The sequence below is a fragment of the Rhagoletis pomonella genome, unplaced genomic scaffold, assembly GCF_013731165.1.
Source record: "Rhagoletis pomonella isolate Grant_MI unplaced genomic scaffold, Rhpom_1.0 Rhpom_scaffold_00008, whole genome shotgun sequence".
Classification (NCBI taxonomy): Eukaryota; Metazoa; Arthropoda; class Insecta; order Diptera; family Tephritidae; genus Rhagoletis; species Rhagoletis pomonella.
This window is the reverse complement of record NW_023458562.1, coordinates 47,952,965-47,972,924: the sequence shown is the minus strand read 5'-3', so window position 1 is coordinate 47,972,924 and position 19,960 is coordinate 47,952,965. Positions and strand designations below refer to the sequence as shown.

The 19,960-nt window shown below is 34.2% G+C and overlaps 1 protein-coding gene across 7 annotated transcripts in view; it reads right to left on the bottom strand.

Moving 5' to 3' along the window:
* Positions 1-1,772: 1,772 nt before the first annotated feature.
* Positions 1,773-19,960, bottom strand: part of LOC118745033 (WAS/WASL-interacting protein family member 2-like) — a 63,977-nt gene continuing 45,789 nt past the window's right edge. For 2 of the 7 annotated variants that reach the window (XM_036478553.1, XM_036478552.1), the window contains exons 6-10: positions 17,361-17,900; positions 14,755-14,900; positions 14,158-14,693; positions 7,253-7,526; positions 1,773-2,122 (exon numbers count right to left, since the gene is read on the bottom strand). In XM_036478553.1, coding sequence (XP_036334446.1) covers positions 1,803-2,122; positions 7,253-7,526; positions 14,158-14,693; positions 14,755-14,900; positions 17,361-17,900 — 1,816 coding nt within the window. In that variant the 3' untranslated portion in view covers positions 1,773-1,802. The other 5 variants (XM_036478554.1, XM_036478555.1, XM_036478556.1 and 2 more) reach the window with 5 other exon arrangements.

Genomic DNA, 19,960 nt, shown 5'->3' with positions numbered 1-19,960 from the left:
TTTTTTGTTTTAGAAATCCATTTTAAAACATTAACCAGAGGAAAAAAGTAAAAAATTTTCACATTTTCATACGTTTTAAAAGAAAAAAACACTTATGTATACCCTACTTTTCCTTGAAATTTTAGGCCCAAGGATTCTTCGAAAAATTTGCTTAGAATTCCACGTAGAATACTTCTATGCCATTCCCGCATAGTATAAAAAATTGACCCACCCTAATATGTATACTTTCATACTTTTTTCAAACTTCGCTAAACAAACAAATAATGCTCTAAGTAAATTCCTATTTAAATACTTTTTTTTTAAATATATTTCTATTATGACAGATATTCGTAGTTTTAGATAATGCTAAGGAGAGTTAAAAAAAAACAGTTGAACACCAACATTTTACAAAAATTTATGTACAGATGTGGTTAACTTCGATTTGAAATGTTCATTTTCTAATTTTATGTATTAACAGATGGGGTTACCAATTTTGATTTAGTAAACATTTTCTAAGTAGTTTATTTAATTGATTTATATATTTTTTTCAATACAAATATGAAGGCATTATGTGTAAAATAGAGTCTTTGCTTTGGATTTTGATGGAGTTTTTGTTTTTAGTTATTTTTGTTATTTTAATTGGGAGTAGCTAAATTTAGTGTAGCTCTCGATTTATTAGAAAAACATCTTTTTTAGTCTTTGGGAAAGACTACTCTTTCTTTAACCCTTTACTAACTCGATATACGACTTTAACTGTCATGTATAACGTGCCCTAGAAAAATTTATGTACAGAAATATGTAGATACATATGCGCGGGTATACACCCCGTGTCGTAATTATAAGCGCTCCACATGTTGACAAGTTGGAACATTTTTTTGCTGTGTTGCTCATTTTCTTCTACATTAAAAAATCGTCGAACGTATGTACACTGGTGACAGAAATAATAGAAACGCCTTAGTTTGAATAGTTTTGACCACATTAACTAAATCATTACACAATAAAATGCATATAAATGCGCATTTAAAACTTTGCACAGAAATTCAACAAATTTTCGCCACGTTTCAAGCTTATCATTCAGAATTTTTAGAAAAACTTTAGGTATACCTTTTGAGAGTTCATTAGTAGCATGAAGTTTCAAGTGGCTACAAAATATCGCTGAGTTTAGATATTTTTTTTGGAAACCCTGATTTTCTTATGGAATAAAAAATAATTATGCCACTTTCAAAATAACCGACCCAGCTACTTCTAGAATTTTGTAAAAAAAAGTAAACACTGAAAAACAAAAGAAATGTAGGGAGCCGAATTAAACGGCTCGATATTTTTACGAAGGTTGGCTAATTTTTTTTAATGTTGCGCAAAGATTAAAACTTGAATTTATGCGATATTTGTTAAGGAATGAACTATATTTTTGTAAATAAAATAACCAAAATTAAATAAAAAAATGGTTTAAACTTGCCAATATGTGGTGCTCTTATAATTATGACACGGGGTGTATACATACATACATACATATGTATGTACGCATGTATGTACGTTACAGCCCTACCTTAATATATTTACACACTCTAGAACCTTTGAACTTGTTGAATTGAGTAAAAGTTTAAAGAGCTTCACAAACATAATTTTACATACATACATACATCTAAATATATGTATGTATGTACATAAATAGATATATACGCACGTATAAAGTATTGTATTAAATATTGATTAAATTCTTTTGCCGCTCTATTTTTAACCATTTGCCAAAAAACATTCTTAAATTAACTACATATCATCCCTCATTCTGTTTCGCGCTTGTAGGTGATATAGCTTTCCTTATTTTACCATTGTTGTGCCTGTTGTTGTTGTTGAGTAGACGCGCCGCCTACACCCGCGCTGCCATACAGGAAACTCGATTGTCTTATCACAGATACCGTTGCTGCCGCTACGCCAGCTTGTGGCGGTGGGGCAGGTGCTCGATGCTTTTTTACACCCAGCGGAAAGATGGGTTGTATCGGCTTGCGGGTTGAAGGTGCTGCTGTATCTGCTGGTGTTGTTGTTGTTGTCACTGATGATGCTACTGGTGGCGGTACTGCGGTGTTATTGCTTTGGCCATCAACATTGTTGTTATTGTTGTTGTTATTATTGCCTGGAAGTGGCGCTAGATTATATGGCAGAGAAATATTCGGAAGAATGTGAATTTTATACAATGAATTGAGTTATGGAGTCATGAATATAATGAGCGATAGTTCGATGCAGAGAAATCATTTTACTGATCTACGTAGGTACACATGTGTAGAGAGTACTAGGTGCACTAAAGGGATGAATAGAAATGAAATAAAATTATTTTTCTTATAAAAACTAATTCATGAAATATTGGAAAACTTACAAAAATGTATGTAAAGAAAATGTGAAAAAAAAATTTAATTGTAATATTTCTACACTTATGTCCTTATCACTATCCAAGCGCCACGGCTCAGATGGACAATACCCGTTGGTATGTACTATGTATATATATATGACTACCATAGTCAAGTGGTTGAAGCACGAGAAGCCATTAGTCTGCAGCCCCACGTGTTATGCACCTATAGCTTGGTCTGCTCATCTGCGGACCGGTACGCAAATAGACCTTCTGAAATTGGAACAAGAGGCGCTTTGACCACCGCAAGCCTCTCGAGTCCGGCACCTACCAAAATTTCAGATCATTGGTTATCAAATTAACATCAGTGCTATTTGCAATTTCTCGTCAACACCTCTGAGAAATGAAGCTCTGACAAAACAGGACACGGTTCACGGCAAATCGACTCGAAATTTCCTTTTGAGATTACGGCATTCGATAGCGAGTTCGCTTTTACAATTTAAATTGTATTGGAGAGATAATAGCTGTCGTTTTATTTCATTCGATCCGAATCGAGTTTCATCGATCATGGATGTCGTGATTCGAGCTCGGGCCACAAACTGGCAGCCTACCGAGGAGCTTCAGCCTAAGATAAATAGCTAAGCTCTTTCTGTGCCTATAGACTAAATTGTGCTAAAAAAACATTAATCCTAACAACTATAATTGAAACACATTTTTATCGATTAAACTATCGATATACCAAGGTATTTATCACAAATTATTAAACGATATTAGGTTTATTTAAAGGTGTTATCGAAATCAGTATGGATTTATTTAACGATATTTTTATCGATACACACAATTATCGAGAACATTATCTATATTGACATTAAATATCAATAGTCATAATAATACATATAGTTATCGAACGCATAATGGTCTACTTTTTAAAGAAATTTATTTTGAGATGCGTTATTCTGGACCGAAACATTGCTAGCGATGCCAGAAGCTACATTTAGAAAAAATAAGCATTCGAGTGCTAAGAGGTGTATGCGTCACCCCGGTAGGACCTAGATCCGACAACACCATTGATATATGTCTGGAGAGGAATGACAATGCAAAGTTCTTTATTTCTTCTTGCCCGGTAATTTCCAGACTGAGAAGCTGAATATTTTTGCGGTCAGTAGTATTAATGAATTAGGTAATTTTTTTATGCCCCAACATTTCTTTCAGGCTCACTAAGGAATCGAGATACATATTTCTTAGAGGCGTTAATTAACTAATGTACTACCATCTCCTGTTTTCCTCAAGTCCAATCGGATTCTATGCCAGAGTAGCTGCTGGTAGCTTTGACTTCGTCCTTTTTTTCCCAAAAGGTTTAGCCAAATGCTGCTGAAATGTCAGTTCCTAGCGCCCTTTTCATTGAGTTTAACGCACCTTGTGGAGCTTCTAATAAAAAATCATCTCGAAACACGCCTCATAATTACTCGTAAATTTAACAGCTACTAAAACCCATAACTTAAAAAAGTACTAACCTCCAGTCCAGGAAGTAATAAGAGAAAATTATTCGCATTTGTGGTTATGTTTACAAATTTGTTCCACCCCAGCCAATGCAATTCTCAATAATATAAAGTAAAATTACTTATATGCAAGTCCATTTCATATGTACAGTAAATATGTGTAGTAAAAATGAAAAATACAAATGAATAGTACTTATAGTAAGTAAAATTAATTGATAATTTTTATTCACAAAATTTCATTTATACATTGTGTTGCTTATTAAACAAACCAAAGAAAAAAAGAATAACTAGAATAAAGATAAGATTAGATATACATACATACATAAGTTTTAATTTAAATGATAAAAGAAGTAAATAACTTATATAAAAATTTTTTACATAACATAAATTTACATACAAAGTTGCATGCTAAAAAAAAATTTGGTAAATATTGCATACATATGTATTAGAATAACTACTTTGTTTGTATGTTTGCATGTATTTATGTATGTATGTTCTATATAGTAGTAGGTAGCTAGAGAATTGGCTTGTACAAAGTGTAAAAGAAAAGTTGTACGAGCATTTATGTACTATGCATGTATGCATGTGTGTGTTTGGCTTGCATGAGGATGTTTGGTGTAAGTATAAAAACTATTTTGTAATATATGATTATACATATTTTTTTAATTTTATTTTTCACACAGCGAAGAAGAATTTTAGAGTTGTGGCTTAATTTAAATTATATTTAGTGTGTGTAAAATGACAAAAAGTGATAATTGACTACTTTTTCAGTTTAATTAAGCTTACATTTTATTTCTTTTCTTTTTTCGCATATTTCCTTTGTTATTTTTTATTAATTTCTTTTTCTTTACATGCTATTTCATTAGAAAAAATAGCAAAATTGAATATAAAAACAAGTGTTACTAAGTTAAATTAATGTAAAATTATAAAGCTATATAATTTTTTCACTTTATTTAATAAAATTTGTTTAGAAGAGAGATTGTCGAGTGTGTGCCAAAGAATTTGGGTACAATTTTGGGTAGAAATTTAGCACAGTTGAAGCGAGCATAAGAAAAGTATCGCGAAAGTAGCTTTTTAAATAGGAAAGCTAAGAGTTTTACTAGAAAATTAGAGTAGCATTATTTCACTACGCGAATGTTGCATGCTTTTAGGCACGCTAGTTTTTTGTGTGGAGCGAATGATTTTGTTTAAAGGCAGTTTGCTGCAAAGTTTTTAGTTCAAAAAACACCTTAAACGAATGCAAACAGAGTGCAAATAAAAGTTTTCTATATATGTGTAAAAAATTAAATATTATTTGTAGCTGCATGCAAACAACGTTAGCGTTGTTGATTTCTACATCCAAATTACAGAGTTTATGTACTTAGTTTCGTTAAATAAAAACCTCTCGTATTTATCGCTTCTTTGTGGCATATTTCACGGCGCTTACGCCTTTTTATTTTTATTCATTTTTTATATACATAATTTTTGGCTCACACTCACAAAAGCTTCTTCTACCCGACAACGTTTTTTTAGTAAGAATTTGTTACTATAAATTACATATTTCAATAAATTTAGTAATCACTCCATTTCTTAAATTTCCTAATTCACTGACTATTTGCAATTCAAAAAGGCTATAGACTTCATATAAAAAAAAATACACAATACAATTCAAATACTATGCTGTACTAACTAAGCAAATTGAAAGTATTACAACTGACTTGCGCTCTCTTTTTTATTTTTTTGCGCTTGTTTGAGGCGTTGCATTGAAAAATGTTTTAAGCGTAAAATTCTGATTAGCACTCGAGTCAACAGCTGTAGATTTTAATGTGGATAATACTAAAATTTCGTTTTCATACATTTTGGGCTCCATAAGCAGTGCCTGAAATTATGCAGCAATTAAATTACTGAAATTTTCAATCATTGCGAAAATTTGACTCGTCTTCACTGCGGATTTTTATAAAAAATACGCCTAAAAATATATACCATTTAACTATAAGCAAAATGTATTACAAGTTCATACATTTTATTATGGTTATGTGGTATGTATTCTTACGGGTTTTTTTTTTATTAAAATCCGCCTACATAAAGGTCCTTAAACCTCGATTTTTACTTTTTGTTTAACCCATTGCAGACCAAGGTATCTCGACTAGGCAAAGAATTACTCTACTCATAAGAAAATTGTGTGTATTTTTAGGCGTTTTGTAATGATTTAGCTGTTTTCTTATTAATTTTTGGTGGACAAAAAAAATATTTTTGTAAAACAAAATTTTATGTTTTTACAAAAAAAAACGTATTTTTATGACCTTGAATACGTTAAGTGCACTATATACCAAAGTGAAAAAACTGGCTTCAATCTTAATTTCAAATGGCGCTTGACGCTACTAAAAGCACATCAATGTATTTGTCCGAAAAATACGCTCATAACATTTTTCAAAGTTTTGCCTCATTTACTATTTTTAAGTGTATTTTCAAAACTAGTGGCAATACCAATACAATTTTACTTTCGTTTATTTTCTTTTTTTTCTTTATATTTTCATTCAAAAATCTACTACATTCTATTGAACAAATTTACAGCTATAATTCTCAATTTACCTACGCCAAAAATGTTTATAATTCTGCAAGTAAAAATCAGGTTGTAATAACGGCACCAAAAAAACAGCGGCCGACATATGGCACTCCTCGTACTCGAATAAAATTGTGTACAAAATTTCAATATCATAATTAAAGTTGAACAATTTATAGCATGTTGATAACATTCATTTCTATTATTCCAATTAGTTACAGTTCAGTGCAACTGTGAGGAGTACCATGCTTCGCCGTCAATATTGGCATTTTACCATAACCTACCAACCAATTCAAATGCATAATTTTTAAAATACTTGTATATATTTCATTTCAATAAAAAGTAGTTAAGTGTAAATTAGTTGTTAAAATCATACAAAATGCTTTTTTTTTGTTTTACATACAAAGTTGAACTTTGAAAAAATAATTATGTATTAGAAATAAAGAAAATAATTAATCTTTAACCGCATTCCATACACAGCATTCGCATACGCATTCCATAAGTAACTTAAATTGTATATTATATTGTAAAAACAAAAACAAAAAAACAATCTGTTCGGAGTTTAAGTGCTGTGTGGGTGAGGAAAGGACACTGCTGGAGATGGACACACAATTGTACGCTCTACATTACTACGACGTATGCATTCACAATATTGCAATTTACTTTTGTACGCTTTTGCGCTTATTTTACAACAATTTTACAATTAATTTCATGGTCAACGCTTTGACCTGGCCTGCTGACTGGCTGCTTGCTTGCCTAGCCGTTGCCTGTGCCACAGTCAACCAGTCAGCTGGACCATTTGTTTTGCATTAATTTGCATTTACGATTGCTCTCTTTCTCAGCTATTCTTCTTCATCTTCTTCTTTTTCGCCAACTTATTTATTTACATACCATTCGCTTTGGCCGCTCGGCTCGAATACACTTTTGGGATATTTAGGAATGGTGGCGGTTTCGGGAATTCGGTAACATTATGAAAGCGTTTGCCAAATCTCGATTCCAAATCGGTAACCAAACGGCTGACTGAATTAGCGTGCGCCAAATTGCCTGCATTGTTGCCGAACATGGGCATGTTATTGTTGCTTGCCGTTGGCGGTGTTACAGGTGCGTTGGCGCGTATAGAGGAGTGTCGTTGTGGCGGCACTGGAGGCGCACTATTGCCAGTCTGCTGTGGATTAGAAATGGGAAGAAAAAGGAGACACAATTAATGAATGATAAATTTAGTATGCAAAATGAAAAGAAAAGTAAAGAAGAAGAAATAAGTAAAAATGAAATGATGTATTTTGGAACAGAAACAACAATAACCAAAAAGGAAATAAAAATAAATGTTTTAAGTAAAAAAAATATGCCCCAAAATGCATTCATCAAGGGGTATGTGCTACAACTATGTATGATGCTGGCCGTCAACATTTTTGTGTTTGTAATCGAATGCGTTAACCTTGAAAGTTGTAGGTAACATTAAATGAGCAAATAAAAGTAAATAAAACACTGCCAAAAAAGTGGCAATTGAATAATGGAATTGCATAATTACAATACGTTTGTAGTTAAGCAGCATTCGCGTAACAGCAAACCCAGATTTGATGAAAATCTTTTACAGCTCACTACAGGGACTAGAATAGAATATGTAGATGGCAAGCACGCTTGCAATTTGCTTTATGGTGAAAATTTCTTCTTATCTCCAGAATACTTCACAGACATTAATGATTTTTGTGATCCATAGTCCATATGCATGTAGTTATTCAAGATGTAAAATTGCTACTCAAAAAGTCCTTAAAATTTGTTTCCAAAGCGTATTTTTTCACTTTTTCAGCTACTGCGCCTAAAATTTTACTATTGTTTTGTGCGTTTGCAATCTACCTCAATGCAAGTGTATTTCACGCTGCTGCTGCTAATTTTGTTTTGCTATGTACGTTGTGAGTTTGCACACATACGCTCATCCAGGGCGGAAAAATACACCTGACGAAGATACAAGTTCCGTTGGCGCCAGAGAGCGCCACAGAGAGAGAGAGCGCAGATGCGCATGCGTCTTTATGAAGGATAAGAACAACCAGTGTTGCCAGGTCTTATGCATGAGAAAACGTCCCTCTTGGTGTGAACAAACGTCATTTCTACCCAAAAACGTCTTATTCAAATGAACGCTCAAAAAATTGTTCTTATTAAACTTTTATTATATACAAAGGTACATATGTACGTAAGGTATATTAAAATGTCATTTTGACAGAGCACATTTAAAATTCATTGTAAACTGGTTTGAGATCGTTAATATAAAAATCATTTTATACATCCACTTGTGATCAGCTGATTAAGTCATCACCATTTTGATCGATTTTGGCTATTTCTCTTTTGTTTATTATTTTTCCATAAAAGCCAAGCTCCACATTTCAAACTTTGTGCAAAACTTATAAAAAATCTGCAAAGCTTCAGCTAGATTTTCAACTTTTTATTTAGATTTTTTTGAGTGTGCAGTTTGATAGCCCATTAAATTTCAGGTCAATAAAGTGCATTTTTAAAGAAGCTAAATAATCGCGTTGATTTTTAATATATATTTTTTTTTATTGTAGACATTTGGTAAGGGGGTGGTTGTCGAAAATGCTAAATTACGTTCTGCTAAGAAGGAGCATAGCAATATTTCAGCCTTTTTTGCGTTCACTACATTTTCAATGAAGTCTTAAAAAAGTCGCCTACTTTTTTCTGACTTCTTGATGCTTTTGCGAGCGTGCGTGTTGCAAGAGATCAGCTCTTCCTGATTTGGCTTTTAATGTGCAATTGCAAACATTACAATAAGCCTCGAAACCTCAACTGTTTACACAACCAGCCTTTGAACACGGGATCCTTAGTCCAAGAATCCAAAAAAAAATGCGCGTACGCTTGGTATGCATCATATTTAAGTCATCTGCGTCTAAAGAATAAATATCCTTTGAAGCAGCTGCTGCAAAACACAGAGCTTGTAAAGATTTATTAAGAAAATAATTCAAAATCAGTTCTACCCAGTAGAAATCTTATGCATACAACATCGCTGTTGGTGGCATGAGCTTGCTGCTGTGTATACATGCTAGTATAAATGAACGTTCATTTCCATTTAACACGGGTGCGTGTGCGTACCTTAATCATACACTTGTACTACTGCTGTATGCATATGGTTGTATTAATGTTTCAAACATACAAAAATGGATTAATGGAACAGTATTAAAGCATTCTTACAAGATATGTATCCCCATATGTAAATTCTACTTCTCTGATACATTTTAATATACGGGGACATACAAAAAAGTAGCACTTACATATGCAAATGCATATCTTGTAAAAGCCCGTTTGTGCTGAAAATAGTATCGCACAACACGTTCGTTCACTAAAATTTTTGTACAAGACTGAAAATATTACAAAAATTCCAATTCAAATTTATCAAGAAATGTACTTAAAACAACGACAACGTACATTCGCTTGCAATTCGCTGGAATTTGAATTTATTCGTTGAAATTAATGACTACGAATGAATTGTTCACAATAATTCACTCATATAGCAAGCATTCTTCGTGAATGCATACCACCGATTTCTACTGGGTACTTACAAGATTTAGTAACAGAGAAAAATTACTGGGAAGTTAAAAAACGTCATTTTTTACACAAAAAACATCCAAACGTCAACAGGATACAAAAAACGTCCAAATGACGTTAAAAACGTCAACCTGGCAACGCTAAGAACAACCCACGCCAATATGTTGCATGAAAAACTGACAGCTACACATACACGTACACACCTTTACTGCACTCTTTATTCGTTTTCATTCAATCTAGGCTGGGGGTGCGTGTAAGTCTGTTAAATAAGCGTAGCACAACAAATTGATAATTGGCCTATATTCTTAGTAGTAGTAACATGGAGGTAGTTTCAGAAAGCGAGAATGACAGAGGGAGAAGATTTTAAAGACGTCTGCGACAGTTTTGTCACTTTTTACCTCAATATTTTTAAGATGTAATATTTGGATTATGTATATTTGAAATTGCTAGCAACAAAATCCAACAATTTTTTCGAAGAATACTTTAACTTGGGATATGCGATCAATCAATTAAATGAACAAGCTGATTAATCGAAACCTGATTAGTTAATTAATCAAAGAATTAATAATTTTTATTAATCAAAGAGATTAATTTCTTGATCAATTATATTTTAATTAATCAGAATCTGATTAACTTTGTTGATCAGAAAACTGATTAATCGGAAACCTGAATATTGCTGCTATATATTTTTTTGTCAATAGAAAAAAAATTTATAGATACATACATGTGTATGTAATACTATGTATACATATCTGTGTTCGTATGGAATAGTAGCATATGTTTGAAGCTGGCTTTAGAATAAGTCGGCATTCCTTTTATCGTTTAAATCTGTGTTCGTATGGAAAAGTAGCTTATGTCGAAAGGCTGGCTTTAGTATAAATCGGCATTCGCAGCATACGATTGCGAATGACTCACTGGCGGTGAGCCGTTGAGAACTTTTGGCAAATAAACGTGCAAGAAAGAGCTGCGATACTAGCAAGTCAATATTCTTATTAAGTCTCATCAAAAAATTCTTTGTCGTTTAAAGAATAAAGGGAATGCCGCATTATACTAAAGCCAGCCTTTCGAGATAAGCTACTTTTCCATACGAACACAGAAATGACAAGGAATTTTTTGATGAGACTTAAAAGAATATTAACTTGCTAGTATCGAAACTATTTCTTGCACGTTTATTTGCCAAAAGTTCTTCAACGACTCGGCGCCAGTGAGTCATTCGCAAGCGTATGCTGCGAATGCCGCATTATACTAAAGCCAGCCTTTCGACATGAGCTTCTATTCCATATGAACACAGATATCGTAACATAAAAGTATAGTTTTGAGAAAAACGAATTGGAAGTTTTTATAAACCATTACAAACCCTACAAACACAATTTCGTTTTTCGCGAATAAATCAGTGAGCCGAAGAGATATTTAAGAAAACTTAAGTTTTTTCTAATAGATTAAAGGATTGTCTATCCAATGGTGCAATTATCGAATAATAGTGTATGTGGCATTTACACTGTTTCTTTATTCGAGCGACGATATGTATGTATTTTTGCATTTCAAGGAGCAACATAATAACGTGATCGACTGACATTATGTTTCTGTTAATAAGAAAAAAACTTTAGTTTGCTTTGAAAGCAAACGCGAAAGAAATTAACTGTACTTAGATTTCAATATTTTTTTTTTACCTCTGCCTTAAAATTCAATTGTCAAACATTATCTGCAGTGGGATTCCTGGAATCGTTATTCATTTACGGCCCTATTAGGTATGGCGACAGATAGCCAGTCTAGTACCGCAATTTCCTGTTTCCCGCTTATGACGATTTAGTTATTTGTTTACATAAATTGTTAAACACATTGGCCAATTACTTCGAAATGGATGATGATGTTGTCTGCGCTTTCTGCATACTGAGATTAATCGGTATACAAATACAAAGTACGATACTGGTAGAGGAGGTAAACGAGGTTTCATCTACAAAACCAACAGTCTTCCAAATTGCAAACATATGCATGTAGGTACCTTGAAGGAAAACTAGTAGGAGCTAGAATACTACCATTACTCTTCAGCTAGTCCGTCTTTTATCTTGCAAAATACTAAAATTTGAGTCAGGTTCCGGTCGCATTGCAAAATTTTTTTTGACTTGGCCTCTATACATAGTCCATATTTCGACGAATATAACGTAAGTGAATTTTTTTCCAAATTTCCTTTTCTACCTAGATGCCCTAAAAGCATTTCTGAATCTAAAAGAAACTTTTGAAAAAAATGTCACTTATGTATTTTCGCGGTTGGGCTGGATATTTGTAGAGTACAAGAGATATGGAGGGTTTGGTTACTAACTCCTTATATAGGATCTATTGGATTCCTTTGGTTTAAGGTTTTCATATTCATTTGAATCCTACTAACGACGACGACTTCTCTCCTCTTTGAACGTTAAATGTTCCTCAAATGCTTTTAGATTTACCTAATAAGTACCGTCAGCAACAAAATCATCACTATTAAGTACCTACCTACGAGAGCGAATGTATAAAAACAGCAATGACAGCCACCCTTCAGCAAGAGCCAAAGAGTATGTAGATATGATGAGAATGTAGTGAGAACGGACCACCAAAAAAAAAAATCTGAGCTACTGACACAAAACTATTCGCTTTGTGTATTTCAAACTGTTACAGTATACTGGCATTTACACGCTCGTTATTACTTCTATTTTGATCTGAGTTGCTTTTTTGTTGGATTCTTTCGTGTGCCCAGAGGACACGTGTTCATTCATAAACACACCCAACTGCAAGCTAACGGCATTGCATTAGCACAAGCCATTGCATACGTGCACATTAGACCGTATCAAGAAATAAGTAATTTTTAAACAAAACCGACTTCAATTCGCATATAAAAATTTAAGATTATCGTTAATTTCTTCATGATCCAATGATCGGATTTAAACCAAATTAGTATTGGGCCACCTGTGAGGTAAAAAGAATTAAAGAAATCGGTTAACGTGGTCCAAAGTTATGCGGTAACATACATTTAAAAAATATATTCCGACGAATTGATAACCTTCTCCTTTTTGTGAAATCGGTTAAAAAAGTTAGCCGTACACCGCTGAGTCCACCGGATTTTGGCAAGGAATTTTCGTACTTTTTTTTTGTGGCCTTTCCCATTTTCCGCCTTTTCTTCGGTCGGATATTAAAGTACGATCGAGGGTTATTTGAAAAGTTATTGGCTTTTTGAATTTCTCGAGCATTAACGTTATATGTAAAATTACTCCCGTCAATTGCCATCGGACAACTCATCGTCTGCGGCACTCGCCGTCGCCAACGCGCAGTCACCACAGAAAAAATCCATCGACTGGGCTACGAACTCCTACCCTATCCACCATATTCATCAGATTTAACCCCCAGCGACTATTTCTTTTTTCCGAACCCAAAGAAAAAGCTGGACGGTAAGAGATTTCGGTCGGAGGACCTTGAAAAACCTATTATTTGAAAGGAATTAAAAGATTGGAAAAACACTGGCCTTAGGCGTAATATCTTCGTCACTTACAGTTGGATCTTAAAATATAAGTATAATGCATCCATGTTTTTGTCTTTAGAAAAAAATTTTCAATCCAGTTCTTTGAACTCAAATACCCCGTTCTAGCACTTGCCTACCAGATCTCAGTTCTTATCACCCTAATGTAACCCGCTCTAATATCAGTAAAATAAAGCTAGGCTGATCCAGGTTGTTGTTGTTGTTGGTGTAGTGACCACTCAACCCCGCCCAGATCGGCTTGTCTCTCAATCGTTGTCGTTCATAGGGACAGATGCGTTAGCTGAGTGGTAATACTTACCTCTAACCACTCAACTACAGCGGTCATCCATGACTACGTACTTATACCACATAACGTCACTAAACATAAATAATGGCGCACCATTGTTTTAACGGCGAAAAAGAGCGTATTGACGAAAAAAGACGCGTAAACCCAGTTGACGGCGAAGACGCGTAATCATAGGTGAATACCTAGCCAAGGACTGTCACTTCAGCTTTATTCTCCAAAAACTTTTTGGGGAATGTATTTACTATTACACCCGCAAACATAGTTCACCGCGAAAATAAGTTAACGCGTCTTTCTTCGCCATCGACTAGGTTCGGGCGCCTTTCTTCGCTGAAGTTTTTTTATGCGTCTTTTTGTGCGGTTAACTTTGGAGCTCGCGAATTTATTCGTTCCAACTGACGATAAATAGGCCTAACCATGCATTGAGTGTACTAAACTGAAAGGCGTACTTACATTACTTGTTTGTCGTTGCGGTGGTGGTGGTGCTGGACAAGTCCGATGCGGTGGCAGTGGTGGCGCATTCAATATTCCACCATTCAATATGATCGGTTTTATCGACTTATCGCGATTCAATGACTGCCTGCTGGCGGCAGGGCTGCCCGGACTGCTTTGACCAACACCTGGTTGCGCGCCACTAACAATCGCAGTTGACTTCGCATTGGCCGTGGCGGCTGAGGGTGGCGGTGGTGGTGGTGGTGTCGCATTTGTAGCGCTACGGAATTGATCACGCAACGCTGACACACTACTGGAGGAAGACGAATTGGAAGGTGGCTGTGTGGTGGTTGGCGATGAGTAATTGCTGGTTACGGAAGAGATAAGTGTTGTGTTCACAGCGCTATAAGGAGTTGACGAGCTGCCAGCAGCAGCTGAAGTAGCTACATTTTGTCCCACCATACTATTTAGATTAGTATTGGAGACGCTGCGCGCTGGTGTTGGTGGTGGCGGTGGTTTCACTGATGGCGGTTTGGGTGGTGCCACTGTAGGACGACCTGGAAGTAACGAAAAGAAAATTATGTTTATTAAAGCATATGTGCATTAAATGGTGCATACCAATTGGTGGATTTGGTGCCATTCGCATACCGCTGCTATTAATCGCTTCTTGTGACTGGTACAGCTGAGCGAGTGGGGCGCGCATTGTGCCAAAGTGTTGTTGAGTGGGAAAAACAGGCGCACCTGGCGCTGTAATTGGTGGTGATCTGTGGAACAGAGTTCAAAATGTGATTTATTAAATAATTGCATTAAAAAACACAAAACATATTTTCAGTCAAAGGCTTGAAAAATCACGGCTCTTTAAAGGTGAACTATTTAATAATTACAACTGTAAAAAAACAGACATGGTCGTAGTGTTTGCGCGAATTGGGATCTGACACTATGATCTCGTTGGGAAATGAAAACAGCTTTGGCGATTTGCTATCACAGAGCCAGATGTAGAATTTCTGTATCGGTGTACCTACAACTAACGCTATTTGTGTGAAGTGTCGACGAATGTGATCATGATTCGCGTTAAAATAATAATAACAAAAACTAGAATATATATAAAAAAATTTATATAAACACAATTAAAAAGTACAAAAAAAAAATTATTGTATGAGGTTTAACATAGTAATTCAATTCTACACGTTCGAAAAATTCTTAAACAAATATTATCTCTATAAAATCTAATGTTATTGTAGTTCCAATTCGACCTAACCTAGCATTTACATTCTGTATTTTACACAGCAACATATTAAGGTCTTTACTAACTGCCGACACATGCAATCCTACATTTTTCGAAATATACAGGCATGTTCTGCAAATCGTACGATTTCAAGTCGGTGCGATTTACAAAATCTATTTCGAAGGATTTATAACAAAGGGAAAAATTTGGCACTAAATCGATGGATATAACGTAAATGATGAGTTTCTGGCAGTTTCCATTTGAAACATTTAATACTTTGATTACAAGTATAAAATAATACTTTGCAAATCGTACCGATTTGACATCGTACGATTTGCAGAACATGCCTGATATACTGTAAATTTTTAATATTTTGGTACTCGCATTTTGCAAAGAAATAAAAAACTTGTAGCATGCCAAAATTCGGCTATTATGTATACCAACTCTTCTATTCGGACCCAATTTCTGAAAAGTTAAAAAGTTGATAACTGAATGGTCGAAAAATTAATAGATCGAACGTAACCCCAAACAGTAGTCATTATTTTGACATTTATTTTCCTCTGTTGCGAACAAAATGGCCAAAGTAGTGCTTATTTTCAATGTAGAAGTAAAAAAAAAAGATTAATCTCCTTTCTCGTTTTTTAGCACATAGCTCAAACAATGAATAAATTCGGACATAAACTCAAACTTTCACTTGTTTTGGGCATAGATATTCATATATTTCCGGCGGGATATCTAAGTAGGGCCTGTCTGTAATGAAGAAGCCAAAATTAGTATTTCCGGGCCTCGAAAATGTAAACATTTCGGCATAATACAAATCGTTATATTGACATCAATATTCGCGTATTTGCACATCCATCCTTTAATAAAATGGTCGCATAACTAGTAGATTTGGATATAAGCTCAATATCGGCATTTAGTATCATCTGTTGCATGCAAAGTGGCCTCTTTTCCGTGAGCTTGTACATTCTATCTTAGTATAAAACGACCACCAAATAAGTATATTCGGACATAACCTCAATTTATAAATCAATATTTTAATATTTATTTTCGTCGGTTTCAAGCATTACGCCTAAATAGGACTTTTTTTTTAATGTGGTGGCCGAAACATCAATGTAATTTATTAATTAGTAAGCTCGCACTTGAATTAAAAAAAAAATAATCGGATGCAAGCATAACCTCAAAATTTAAATTATTGTTTTGGCATTGATATCTATGTGGTGTTTGCAAGATATCTGAGTAAGAGATATTTTAATTGAAGAAGAGTGATCCCAAAAATCTTTTGACAAATGCGTACATTAGACCGTACTACCTTACAAGCAAATAAAAAAAAGTTCACCGTCTATATATAATATTTGTTTGCCGAATCTAGTGGTCGCCTTTTTAAATATTTCGGTGACACCTACATACGGCAATACAACTTTTTTTTTTAAATAGTTTAAATAGTATAGTCGACATACTTCCTTAGCAAAAGCTTAATGTTTTTTGGCGAGCTTTATTTTAACGAATCATTATGATGCCCTTGCATGTATGTGTTTAGGCGTTATATTGTTGTAAAACTTTTTTTTTATAAAACGTAATCTATCATTTTGTACTAATAATTGGGAAAATTAACCTAAAAAATATATGGTACAGTATTTACAAATACACACGTATCTAGTATGTGATCCAATATGAAACATCTACCACTCAAAAATTTTTCAACGTACAACTTGGATGCCAATGAATAATTAATTATACAAAAGTAAGGTCCTTTTTTGATGCATGTGGTTTCCCTTTGTTAGTTAATAATCCCTTGTGCGACTATACAACTCTTAAAGCACGCACATGCACGCCAACCCTTTTTCCCCAAAACGGCTAAGCCCAAAAATATAAAAAAAAAATGTATGCATACACACAAAATTTATAATCTTTATACTTCCAACAGTAAACACTCTCACAGAGTGACTTCGTTTTATTTTTTATTTTATTTATTTTTTGGTGTAGCTTCTTGGTATACCTTGGTGACTTCATGCTGTGATGGCGCGACACTGTCGGCCGTTGACTGCTCGCCAACGCCAATTGCTGCAATCCTGGCGGCTTTGGCGCGAAATTCGGTTTGCCATGATTCGGCACCGGTTTCACGCTTGGCGTCGGCGATTTATTAGCCGGTGACGATGATGACGGGATGGGCGTGGCAAGCGAATTGGTGCTACCCAACGACGCTGCCGTCGTACCGCCCGCACCTCCACTACTAACTCCATTCGCGCCAAATAAAGAGGATTTGTTCGGAAGGATGCTGCCACGGATAGGTGCGGGCGATTTTTGTTGTTGCTGCTGTTGGAATTGTGTCTTGGACAGTGTGCTGTTCAGGCTGCTTTTATAGTTTGAATTGTTTTTTGGAGTCGTTGTTGTGTTGTTGTTGATGATAGAATTATAAGAGGTTGTTGATTGCGTAGTTGTTATAGTTGATGTTGTTGTTGTTGTAGAAGAAGAGTTTGTATTAAACAGGCTACTTTTATTATTTACAAAATTTGAATTTGTTTTTCCTAACGATAAACTGTTAAAAATAAAAGAAAAATATGTATGTTTATGTAAAAAAAGCATAGGAAAAGAAAAAAAAAACATGAATAAGTAATGTATGTACAAAAGAAAGAAATGAAAAAGTAATATACATATGTATGAAAAAAGCGATAACAACACGTGTTTTCGACCGAGGAGAGAATTTTCGGCTAAGAACATTTCGAAAAGGAATATTTTGTTACGTTTAGGCTTTGATTGGGCTCAAAAAGATTAAAATGGGATTTTTGGGAAAAAGAGTTTACGGGCACAAATTTCAATAAAAAATATGTACAGTAGACGGCATCACTCCCCATACAAAAAAAAATCGGTACTGCGTTTCCATTGGAATTATAGAATCTATTATATTTTAAGACGTCCACCAAAATATTTCGGAAAAATATTAAGATCAATGTAAGCTGGAGCAATTTGAAAATACTTCCAAAAATAGTTTTTTATGAATAAAAATAGTTTCTTAAAGATTTTTTTTTGAAAAAAATTTCCTCAAATGACAGTTTAAGCTTAAAAAATTTGCTTAAAAATATTTAAAAAAAATTTTAACAAATTTTCAACGGAATTGATGCTGTTTTTTTCAACATTTTTCAAAGATTGGTATAAGAAAAACTAGAATAACTGAACCTAAACTATTCCGGTTTAGACTTGTGAGGTATAATTGGTAAGGTGTTTTCTCACACTTTTATATCTCTTTGCTAACTCATACAAAGGTTGAACGAAAAAGGTAGGATGAACGAGTTGAATTAAGATGTGTTGGTATTTGAAAAAAATATTGGGGCATGAATAACTTTTCTAGTGAGATCTCATAAGTCTAAATCAGAACAGTTTTGGCCCAGTTGTTCCAGTTTTTCGTAAATCAAATCCAATGATCGGATCTAAATCAAATTAGGATGGGAGGTGGTACCACCTTTCAGTACATACAGTCAATGAATAAAGTTTAGGTACAGCGAATTTTTTGCAATAGGTAGACTTTATTGATTGACTGTACATAAAAAAATTATTGATAACCTCCTGTTTTTGTGAAGTCGGTTAAAAAACAGTTGAAACAGGTTTCGAAAAACCGAGTCAATCGCCCTAATATATTTACAATAAAAACTTCTATCTAGCCCTTTTCGTGCGCTGTTGAAGGCAGACCATTTTACGTTCAGGTCGTAAGTAAGTTCGGTCTTTTACATATGTACCTATATATTAGGCTTGGGTAGCTCTTGAACTGAATGAACTAAAGAGCTAGTTCATCTCAATGAACTAGTATATGTATATCATAATAATTTGACGAATTATTAAAATATATTTTAGATATTTGCTTTGAACCACATAGTAGTAGTGGAAGTGAAAAATCTCTCGACAAGTTCTTAATGAAAAGATAATTGAGAACAAACAAACGGAGTTTGCAATAAAAATTAATAAAAAAAAAACTACAACACAATTGTAAATGAGTGGGCGATATAGACGCGCATAAAATATTAGTATAAAAAATTTAAATAATACTAAGCGGAAGGTGTTTTAGAAAGAAAAAGATTTCATCTTGAAAGAGCTTTGTAAGACTGCGAAAGTAAGATAAAAAGAAGTAGGAAATAAACTGCTAAACTGCGCGTGACATAAATATTGACAAGCAGGTGACTGAAATGATTGAGTGGATGTGTGTGCATACAAATTAAAGTATGATAAGTACGTAAGCGGATGTATACGTATGTATGTCTGTATGTACATGGAGTATGCAGTTAGTATATGTGGATATGTTGTTTATTTGGCGCTTGTAGTAGACGCGTGTTTGGTGCAACCGCCAAAAAAGCTAAGATAAGCCGCAGATTTGTATGCATGTAGATATATTTTACAAAGCCTTAGTGAAGCAGGTGAATATCGAACGGAGCGAAACCAAAGTAAAGATGCGCATACTTATAAAAATGAGCCTACATTTGTACATATGTATGCATGTATGTATGTATTTTGCTCACAAACAATATTTTATATGGAGACTAGAGTACACAAATATGTATGAAAGTATGTACTAGCATATAGGGACAGGCAAGAGTAAGAGTGCATAGA